This window comes from Setaria italica, chromosome III, assembly GCF_000263155.2.
Source record: "Setaria italica strain Yugu1 chromosome III, Setaria_italica_v2.0, whole genome shotgun sequence".
Lineage (NCBI taxonomy): Eukaryota > Viridiplantae > Streptophyta > Magnoliopsida > Poales > Poaceae > Setaria > Setaria italica.
The window spans coordinates 6612834-6623970 of NC_028452.1; the positions used below are offsets into that span (position 1 = coordinate 6612834).

The 11137-nt window shown below is 48.3% G+C and overlaps 1 protein-coding gene across 1 annotated transcript; it reads right to left on the reverse strand.

Annotated features, from left to right (window-relative positions):
- Positions 1-5315: 5315 nt before the first annotated feature.
- Positions 5316-8860, reverse strand: LOC101752539. Its single transcript, XM_004960752.3, has 7 exons — positions 8081-8860; positions 7606-8010; positions 7412-7498; positions 7046-7285; positions 6305-6469; positions 6033-6086; positions 5316-5948 (listed from the first exon to the last, which is right to left on the reverse strand). The coding sequence occupies exons 2-7, from the start codon at positions 7822-7824 to the stop codon at positions 5421-5423; spliced, it is 1293 nt and encodes a 430-aa protein (XP_004960809.1). The 5' UTR covers positions 7825-8010; positions 8081-8860; the 3' UTR covers positions 5316-5420.
- Between the last annotated feature and the right edge of the window lie 2277 nt (positions 8861-11137).

Consider the following 11137-nt stretch of genomic DNA (forward strand, 5'->3'; position numbering starts at 1 on the left):
AGGACACCATTGAAGCGAACTCGGTAACGTACAGTCGTGACACACTCCATTGTCCACTGTACCCATTTTTGATGAAAGCCCAGCTTCAAAAGAACATGTTCTAGATAGCTCCAATCCACATGGTCATACGCTTTGGCCAAATCCAATTTATAAGCACAAAACTCACTTCTGTTTGCATCATCCTGCTGAATGGCATGAATACATTCGAAGGCAATTAAAGCATTATCAGTGATCAATCTCCAGCACTCTGATTCTCTGAAATGATCCCATCCAGCAAGGGTCGCAGTCTATTCACTAGACATTTGGACACAACTTTGTAGACAACATTGCATAAAATGATGGGCCTATAACCTTTCAGAGTCTCAGGGTATTGACACTTAGGGATTAACACAATAGTAGTGTCATTCACCCCCTCTGGCATTCTCCCTTCACTAAAATATACTTTAACTGCATTAATAATATCCTCCTTAAGCAGCCCCCAATTTCTCTGAAAAAACCTTGCCGGAAAACCCTCCGGACCTTATGCTTTCAGGGGCCAATCTGAAAGAGGGCATTCCCTATTTCCTTCTCATCAAAAGGTTTGCACAAAGGAGAATTCATATCATCAGTAACACATCTATCAAACAAATTAGACATCCCATGTGGATTCACATGAGGGTCCTTTGTGTATAGCGCTTCAAAATATTGATTGACCATACCTTTCATCTGTACCTGATCATTAATCCAATCTCCTTCAACACTTTTCAATTTTCTAGTTTTGTTCCTCATAGCACGCCATGTTGCCCGCTGATGGAAAAACCTAGTGTTCTTATCCCCTTTCTTTAGCGAAGAAATCCTTGATCGTTACAACCACATCATTTCTTCCTTTTACAAGAGCTCATTCATATTCCTAATAGTTTCTTTTATTGCTCGATTATCTGTACCTTGCATTTGCAGTTGTCCCAGCTGCACCCAGAGTTGTTCAAGTTCTTTCCTTACCAACCCAAAATGCTCCAAACTCCATTGCTTCAACGATTTCATAACCCTCCTCAATGCAATATTGATTATACCCAGATCACCCCTAGTATGTTCTTGTTCCCACGCTTCCTGTATATGGTCCTTCAACGATGCTTCCCTCTCCCACATTATTTCATAGTATAGTTGCCTTTCTCCTTGTTGATTCTCTTGTTCCTGCTGAACACTTAGCAGTAATGGGCAATGATCAGAACAAGGAGGTGTTAAGTGAGAAACAGACGAATCGAAGAAACGGTCTATTCATTCTTGCGTAGCTACTCCCCTATCTAGCCACACCTTAACATTGCGAGCTCCCTCTTTTTTATTATCATAGGTCCAAGGAATCTAAAACCCAAATCCTTCAGCTCACGTTCATCAAGGGTCTCCCGAAACAACGCCATCTGACATTCCCCCCTTTTTGTTTCTGAAAAATATTCATATTGCCACATAGCCTCATTAAAGTCCCCGATCACCACCCAAGGATCTGGCGAGCGATTTTTAAGCCGTTGCAGAATTTCCCACATACGTTGTCTATCCTCTACTCGCGGTTCCCCATAAACAAAAGTAGCCCACTAAGGATCTAAATTAGGATCATCTCTGATGGACACATCGATATAACGATCCTCGAACGACAAAAGATTTACTATAATGTTCTCATCCCAAAAAAGAGCAAGACCTCCACACTTACCAGAACTATCCACTGCTAAACAACCATTTAAACCTAATCTCCATCTTAAATTTTTCACACGACTCTCACTAATCATAGTTTCTGAAAGAAAAACAAATTTGGGGTGATACCAATGCACCAAGGCATCTAGATCGTGAACTTTCCGGGAATTCCCCACCCCCCGATAGTTCCAGTCTATGGCATTCATTTGCATTTGCATACCTCTGCATCTGATGATAAAACAAGCTATCTAGGATTCTAGGTAACCATCCTTCAAATGCATCCATGAGTGCAACCTATAAATAGATCTGAACATAAATCAGTGAGGAAAAAATAAGTTAGAGTGACGGGCTTACTAGGACGAGGTTCAAGAGCGTGGCTTCATCAACCATGAAGAACTTGGCTTCCCAGTTCTTGGGGTCCCCTTCCCCCGAGGCATCGGTCGTGGTGGTGATGTGGTGCTGCCACTGGAGGAAGTGCGACGATGAGCTGCCACCGGAAGAAGTGCAGCCGGTAGTGAACGGGCGACAGCGGCAGCGGATGAATGAGGTGCGGCAGCAAGCAAAACCGCGGCTCCGTTGGAGATGCTGACGAATGAATCAGGGCTGGTGGGGAACAGGGTGGCGGCGCGAGGAGGGGAACAGCGAGGGGATCGTACGCTCGAACCTAAGGTTGGAGCGGTATTGATCCACTGACCCTGACTTTTGTCAGGATTTTCATATGGCATAACATGGTTACAACCAGTCAGAATTTGCATTCCAACAAACTTTGCATCTTTATGTAACATTATTAAGAAACTTTGAAAGAAAATAAATTTGACAACTAATCCATGCATGTTGATTTATTTTGGATGAGTATTTGGGGTGCCTTTAAATGAGACTAATTACTCCCTCCGTTTTTATTTATAAGGCGCACACGCATACCAAGATTCAAAATTTGCAATCTTTGACCAATAATTTGACTATTAATTTTTTATTTTTATAATGTAAACTTGATATGGTTGGATTTGTAATCAAACATACTCTACAATGGCTATAATTTTATAACCATAAATGATATAATATAAGATAAAGGAATGGTCAAAATGTTATTTGGAAGACTATGCCAAGTCATACCATACCTTATAAACATAGATGGAGGGAGTACTAAACAACAGTCTAATTTTCAATTAGTCCTTTTTATCCAATCAAAATGTAATATCACAACGCAAGACCTTTATAGAAAATATATAGCAAAAGCGATGATAATATTAATCTAAACATACAGCTTGAAGACTAAATGGTGAAAAGTAGTGATTTTTATCTTCTTTACAAAAAATTATAACGCTAATTAATAGACTTGCTCCAGCTTTAGGGGGGCATTGCCCCTCTCCCATGGTCACCTGGTCTGGACTGAAAATAGGATGGCAGCCCAAGCAACTTACACTTACACCCTGTTTGGATGTAGATATTGAAACTTAAAATTTGGAAGTTATTTGGATATTCTTAGAATTAGAATTGGAAACATGCTTCAATACTGAGCGGTATTGGGCGAACTGCAGTAGATTCTAATTTGGACACCAATTTGGAAATGGAATCTAGGCGCGAGAAAATGACATGAACTAGCTGTTTTCTGAACTCTTCATCAATAGATTAAATTACTTTGGATTAGCTAGCCTCCTTGTTCATGTCCAAGTACATAACTTCACTACCAAAAAAATGCAGCCTTCATTGGTAGATTCCAACTTCAAAACATAGCACACCATTCATGGGAGAGCAATGGCGATGCTTGGTCAGTATTGAGCTGCATGATATATACTTCCTTCGTCATAAATTATAGGTCGTTTTAGCATTTCTAGGTGTATAATATTTACTATGCACCTAGATATAATTTATGACTAGAACTTAGAAAAACTAAAACGACCTGCAACTTAAAATAGAGGGAGTAGAAGAGTTAAGTGAGCCATTGGGTCGCATATGGAGGATGGTGGATTCGGCCAGAATTGAATAACGTTATCACAATATCAAATGACACACTAACGATGCCTCCCCCCTACTCCTCCCGGCCGCACTCAAATGGGGCGAGGAAAAATGAATGGACATAACATACAGAACAACTATGAAATACTAAAATCAGCTCAATTGGTAAAAATGAAATAAAGAAAAGGCACCAATCATAAACCATATCAAGACCGTCTATTTTTTATCTGCTAATATATGGACACTTTTTTTCAAATCACACAGTACAGACACAGATGCTCACAAACACATACCCACACTCGTCCCAATGAACACACGCACGCAACCGTACCCTATGAGCACCTCCGAAAGATTGAGCCGGCAAATTCTCAAGATTGACGAAATCATCACTGGCACCTCGCTGCCGACGGGCACGTTGCTTGCAAATCACACAGTATAGACGCAGATGCTCACAAACACGTACCCACACTCGTCCCTACGAACACACGCACGCAACCCTAACCTATGAGCACCTCTGAAAGACCGAGCCGGCAAATCTTCGAGATTGACGAAGTCATCACTGGCACCTCGCTATCAACGGGCATGTTGCTTGCAAATAACACAGTACAGACGCATATGCTCACAAACACGTATCCACCCTCGTCCCTACGAACACACGCACGCAACCCTATCCTATGAGCACCTCCAAAAGACTGAGCCAGCAAATTCTCGAGATTGACGAAGTCATCACTGGCGCCTCGCTGTCAACGGGCACGTTGCCTACCATTGAAAGAATAGTGCCGGTTAAATCCTGGAATAAATCTAGAAAAATGCAAGCACCAGTGCTGAGTTGAGGACTCGAATACTAGTGGGCAGGTTCCACCATAAGGAACCTTGCTAGCTACGCTCAATTCGTAATATATGGATACTTTGTAAAAAAAATTGACTTATAGGCATTTTAAAGGTCAAGAAAAGGGATGGAAAGCCGAAATAACTAGGAATAACTAGGAACATGAGTTCGAGTCTTATTACCAGCCTCACGAACAGCGATATACCATTATGGACTACGGAGTACTCCGTATGCCATTGCCATCCACGCGTTCTCAGAAAATTCCCTAAAGAAAATGTGTTCCAAAGTGCTTAAAGTGGCCAATGGGCTTCACCAGATCATTTCAGTTGTGCCAAAATCACTCACTCGTCAGGGACCAACAAAAGACATGCCAAGGCCCATGTTGCCCCAAGTCATCTGCCAAGTTAGTGTTGCCTATCATAAAAAAGCTAAATCCTCTCAAGACATAAAAAGTCAGTTGGCATGTACGACAGATGTGTTCAGATATGGTGCTTATACAAGAAAACCAGTTTTATTTTTGCCACAGCTGTTACTGTTAGATATGAGTCAAGAAAACCAGTTTTCTAGCAAGGTAGTTGGCCCTATTTAAACACTGACGGTTTTTATTGGAGAAACAAACTTCAGTACAATAATATCCTCATGGTTCTAGTACTTCTACCGCACCTGGCTCATAGTTTGAGGCTATTTGGAAGCATAAGTTTCACAGTAATATTGCAGGTAGTTCCCACGGAAATGGAGAAATTCCAGCGTTCTAACGGGCTACATACGGTTGCGTTGTTCATTATTTGCATCGAACAAAATTCAGTGAAAATTAGATGATGGTCACGATGGCAATATATTCATGTACGGAGGGACACGAAGATGGAAAAAAAAAATCAAAGCTTTAATTTGCCATATATATATTTGCTTTGTGCTTGATCAGTGATGCGCACGTAAAGAAACACCGCACCCATCCCGTTCCGTTCCTAGCTACCTACGGGCACCGTGCGTTCCTCCCGGGCCCGCCATAGTAGAAGTAGGTGCCCCACGCGCCGCCGCTGCCGCCGGCGATGTCGTAGCACCCCGGCCGGTCGGCGAGGAGCCGGAGCCCGGCGGCGGGCACGAGGCTGTTGTCCCAGTCGACGACCTGCACGCTGCGGAAGTAGGCGGCGCGCGCGTACCCCTCCCCGGGGAAGCGCCCGGAGCCCATCTGCGTGGCCGTGTGCGGCGCGCCGGCCGGCCGCGCGTTGACGACCTCGCCGCCGAACTGCACCATGCCGGCGCGGGTGCCCAGGTGCGTGAACAGCGAGGAGGGCCAGTAGCCGACGAGCGCGCCGGAGCCGAGCTGCAGCCACCAGTGGCCCCGCCGCGGGTCCTTCCAGATGAGCAGCGTGATGTCGAACTGGCGGCCGCCGGAGGACGAGATGGGCGAGATGGCGGCACCTATGGCCACGCGGCTGCTTGTCTGCACGAACCCCGAGCAGTGCAGGTTGTAGCAGCCCGTCTCCTGGTACGCGTCGTCCTGCATCAATTGCATGGATGAACAACCTGTATATGGACGGAGGAAATTGGTGGCGGCGAGTTCTAGAGAAGTGAGAGAGCTTACTGTCCAGTACGTGAAGAACCTTGGGTTGTTGTCACCGTACAGCTGAGGGCTTACCTGAAATGAAAATTCCGTGCAGAAAGTTTGTTAAACAACGGGCTGGCAAAGATTAGAGGCAGATCAAACTTTGTTCATGTGAAAATGATAAACTTATTTACGAGTAAAAATGGATTGAATTGGTTCTTAATCTGAATCTCTGAAACCTACTAGGCCTGAATGGTTTCTGAAAGTGAAGGACCAAAAAGCATTAGGTGGGAACAAGTTAAAGGACAGACCTGCCAGCCGGCCTCGATGGTGTTGAGGTCGTTGCCGAAGGCGCCGGAGATGACCCAGATCTGCGAGAGGCTGAACTCCGCCGGCGACGCCACCTGCGCCGGCCACACGTTCAGGCTCGCCTTGGCGCCGTAGAACTGGCCACCCGACACGTACCCCACCGCGTGCTGCAACACCATTAAAAAAAACACACACACGACAGAAGCTGCTTAGTTTCGAGGTCTTGCACTCTTGCAACACATCACAGTATCTGGTCATTCGATTTTGGAGTCCTAAGTGCCGTTTTCTTTCTTGAGTGCATGTGATATGCCTTAATCCAAAAAAAAAAAGGGTTTTCAACAACATGTGCATGTGGTATGTCCGGTTGCAGTACACTTGCCAGTGGACTGAAATCAACGACAATGCAGCACAATGCGCGGCACCCTTTGTCAGTACCAGTGCCGAATCGGTCAGGCTCAGGCTTGACGATTGGATCAAGCACGAAATCTTGCAATTATTGGTGCCATTTCTTCCTTCTTTCTCCTCTCTCTCAAACTCGCAAATGTGGTGTGTTCCTACTTTTCTCCAGCTAATTTTACGGGGGGTGAAAAGTACACAATGTGCATGTTGAAATTGATGGAGTGGTCCTCGCAACAAAAAAAGAAAAGAAAAGAAAAGAAAAGGAAAGGAAAGGAATTGATGGAGTGGCGACGGCCGGCGGCGATCACCACTCCGGTGGCTCGATTGGTGACCAGATGGCTGACCTCATGGCCTCCGGCAGTGGAGTCGCGCCGCGTGAAGCCGCCACCCCGGGCCTTCATCCCGAACCGGCTGACCGAGCTGGCCCGGAGCATGTCGGCCTCCGTGGTCCGCCGCACCGGTATCGTCCCCTCCGGGCACGACTCACCGGAGCGCCGCCACGCCTGCGGCAAGGCCTCCTCGTCGTCTTGATCGCCATCAGCATCGGCACGCCCACTGCTCCTCGGCCTCTCCGCAGGCTCTTTCTGCATAAGATTACCAACCAACCATCGATGACCAATCAGCGCCATGCAAACAAGAACACGCCGGGCTTTGCACATTGCACATTTCAGACACAGATCATCAGTGCCGAGCTGTTCGTCATCTGCTACCTCTGGCTTGTGCCCCCGCAGCTTGGGATGCTCGAACGCGGGCTGCAGGTGCGTCGGCACGCAGTCGATGACGTCGCCATCAGGGCTCTGCAAACCAAAATCATCAGCCAAGCAGAACCAGGGGCAAGATCAACAGCAATTAACCTCTGCAACTGCAAGACAACGACCACGAGCAAGAACGAAGGAATGCATGCCTGGATCGTCTTGACGGAGGCATCCCTGGTCCTGGCGAGCTGGGCCTTGATCCTCTGGAACCGGAGCAGCTCGTCGGCCGACCGGAACGGCACCGCCGTGCCATTGCTGCTGCTGCCTCCAGCTCCAGCCGACGCCGGGATGACGGCGGAGGAGGAGACGACGAGGAGGAAGAGGAAGGAAACAAACGAGGCAATGATTGAGCTGCCGTGGGGATCCATCTATCCGGGTGGATCTCTTTTGGAGGCGCGCCTGCTGCCCTGAATTTTGTATTAGGATCAGAAGAGGTTAGGATCGGAATGTGGCTGCTTCTGCCGTGGTTTTCCCTTCTCTTCTAGAGCTGTCTCTATGCGCGCACACCGACGAGCTTGTCTCGTTGCTCTCCAGCCCCCATCTTCAGGCTTCAGCTGAACAACAACCTCAAGGTTAAATACTTAAATAAACTCCACATGGCAGTATATATGTGTGCAAAGCTACCTGGAAGAAGCTGCGAGAAGAAGAGGCATCGCCAGTCTCACTCCCTCCATGGCTCCAGCCTCCATGTGTGGTGTGGTTGGTGCAGGTGCAGGTGCAGCTGAGCTTATCGATCGTCATCAGCTCGAACGAGAGGGTCAGCACCAGCAGTACATAGTAGTAGTATAATTGCCTCGAAACGCGCGCCCCCACAGACCCATGCTTCCATCATTTTAGTACTAATCCGGCATGCTGTTCGACCTACTGTTCGTGTGTCCCCTGCTGATGATCCTTTTGGTGGGCGTCAGTGGTGGCATCCAGCGGTAATTTCCACTCTCTTAGAGCACGAGGTGTGAGGCCTGCGTTGCGCTTGCTGCCTACTAACTCCGAGATGGGAGTGCAGCAGCCTTTGGATTTCAAGGTTGCTGCCCTCCATGTGCCGAGGAATTTAGACCTTTGGAGCTAGGGCTTCAGCATTTGCAGCAATACGCATTGCTAGGAGAATATGCAGAAGCTAGAAGCTACTGCTCCTGCTCCACTATCTCCTTTGCAGCTTTGATTGAGCTTGCAGGCCAATCCCTCCTCTGCAAGCTCGCCTCTGCTCGCACTGAGCCTCTCATCAAACCAATATAATGCTTCGTTCAATTTCGATCAAGAAAGATTGCAGCTGGATGTAACCATCTCACGGAATTTCAGGGCAGCCATCCCATTTACCTGACAGTTCCTTCACAGTTGTGGGAGAAGCAGCGAGGTGACGGCGAGTCGCTGCGTGTGGCTATGCATCCTGCTGTAGTTTTTGTTTTGTTCGTTTCCTAGCCACCAGCAAAAGCTAAGCGCTCCTCCTTTTCTTTCACTGTCCCAGCTTTTGCTGATTGGAAGCAACACGATGGCCAGTAGCGTCCTGAATGTACTCACCAAGTTACCCTGTCCTGGAAGCTGCAACTGCAAGGTTACCCACATGAGCATATTTTAGTCTCACTTCCACACTATGGAAGTTTTTTAGCATTCCAGAGACAGTAAGCACATTACCAGCCAAAAAATGCACATGTTGCCCATCCGAGCATGCCCCTTTTTTCTTAATCTTTATAGGAGTATCTTTTTTACGCTTTCTCCTTTCTTTCTTTCTTTTTTATGTTGCCCTTTCCAATCATCAAAGGCAAGATCCATTGACAGAACCGTGCATGCAGCCTCACATAACCTTTATTGTTAGTTGACTCAGTGCAAGGCAGAGCAGAATGTTCAAGGCCACAATCATTAGTGCCTTGATAACAAGTGAGTGAGGGCTAACAACACACATCTCATGAGCTTGATTTGACAACCTCAGCTGCGAAAAGGGTAAAAGGAAGCCAGGACCATTGCAACTCTCCAGTCTTTCTTCAGTCTTCGCCACCACTCAAGCAGTCAAGCATGCCATTGCCATTGCTGCAGTGCATCCAGCACCTTTGGCTGCTCCCCTACACCAACCCACAGCCCCCACCGGGCCCCACACAGGCAGTGAGACTGAGAGGCCCACACAGGGCCCCACAGTGCCAATCCCTGCTGCAATTTTTGCTCAACGGAGAGGCCCACACATGACACAACAGCTGCATGGCAGTGCCTGCATTGCATATGCAGTGCTGCACCTGGTGCCTTTTTGGTTTTGGACAGAGTGGTGCGGAGGAAAATATTATCTTCAAATCTCAGTGGGAGCAATTGTTGGTGTTGCACTGTTGCTGCCCAGTGTCCAGTGTGGGCTCTGTGAAAGTGTAGCCTAGGGGCCACCAACAAGATTCTGTGCAATGTGGATCAAAAGAATGGATTTACTACATTTCCAAAGCCTAGCCTAGCTACACCCCAATTCATTCCTTCATTCCCGTAGGCAGTTGGTCCTTTGGAAAAGATTACAAACGCCTCTTTTCATGATCAAAATGGCTGCCTGTTGTCGCCGGTATGGCATGTTGTACCTTCAGTTGATTTCTTGGTGATTTCAAATACCCATGTCAAAGAACGTGAAGTATGTTTGCTCGGGCATTCCAAAACATGACCTGTAAGAAAATGAAGTGACTCATTTTTTGACAAGCTTCTCCCCAAGAACCTGTTCAAGCTACTGCTTTCCAAAGTTTGTCCAGGAACATGCTGTCAGGAACCATTGAAGTTAGAGCCGGTAGAGCTCCTTCAGTTGATGGCTCGATGCTCCAACCTGGCAACCTCCATGTCAGAAATACCACTAGAGAAAAGTTGAAAAGGCTTTTCTGCACTTTATGCGTCACAATTCACAAAGGGACAACTGCCACCAGATGTACACTGACAAGCGTCACCAACACATTGCAGCTTTCAAGGCCTGCTTGAAGCTCTGCAACTCCCAGTGCAAGGTTGCAAGGCTCAGAACACAAGCTTGCAAAATGGACAGGCAGCCACAGATTAAGTGGGTGTTAGTCCCTCCATGGACTAAAGTTTATTAATGCAGATGAACAAGGTTGTTTTTACACCTGCTACCCCTGTTACTGCTTGCTCCGCCACACCACGACCAGGGCTGCTGCGGCCGTGGGAAAGGGGAACAACAGAGAGAAAGGCCAACGCCGCCTTCTCTTCATTGAGACCAGGGGACGACGAGGAGGTGGCCCGCAACTAGCTCTAGCCGCAGAGCGGGCCGGAGCGGGCGGTGTCGAGGAGGCGGAGGTCGAGCCCGGTGGCGAAGCAGGAAAGCCGGTGCCGATCCCAGTCCCGTCCCCTCGCGCGCGTCGACGAGCTGACGATGACGGCCGCGGGGTGGGGCTCCTTGGCGGGGCGCACCACGGCACCCGCGGCGGAGAGGTGGAGCTTCCACGCAACGGCGGCAGCGTCGCCCGAGAGAGCGAGGTGGACACGAGCGGGGACTCGAGGGCAAGCACGATGAGCGCGTACAGGAGCAGCACCGCTGCCAGCCCTTCCATCACGCGGCGGCGGAAGGTGATGGACCCTCCATCGAGGAGGGCGGCGGGGGCGGCAGCGGTGGGCGGAGCGGCGGTGGGGGCCGAGCGGGAGGGAGGCCGGCGGGAGGATGGCGGGGGCCGGGCGGGAGGAAGGCCTGCAGAGGGATCCGGGCGGGAGGAAGAGCAATAA

Coding starts and splice junctions, on each gene's coding strand:
- LOC101752539 (XM_004960752.3), bottom strand. CDS start 7,824: ATGGATCCCCACGGCAGCTCAATCATTGCCTCGTTTGTTTCCTTCCTC. Junction 6,470..7,045: donor CCACTGCCGGAGGCCATGAG/GTCAGCCATCTG, acceptor ATGGTGTTGCAG/CACGCGGTGGGGTACGTGTC. Junction 6,087..6,304: donor CCATCGAGGCCGGCTGGCAG/GTCTGTCCTTTA, acceptor TTTTCATTTCAG/GTAAGCCCTCAGCTGTACGG.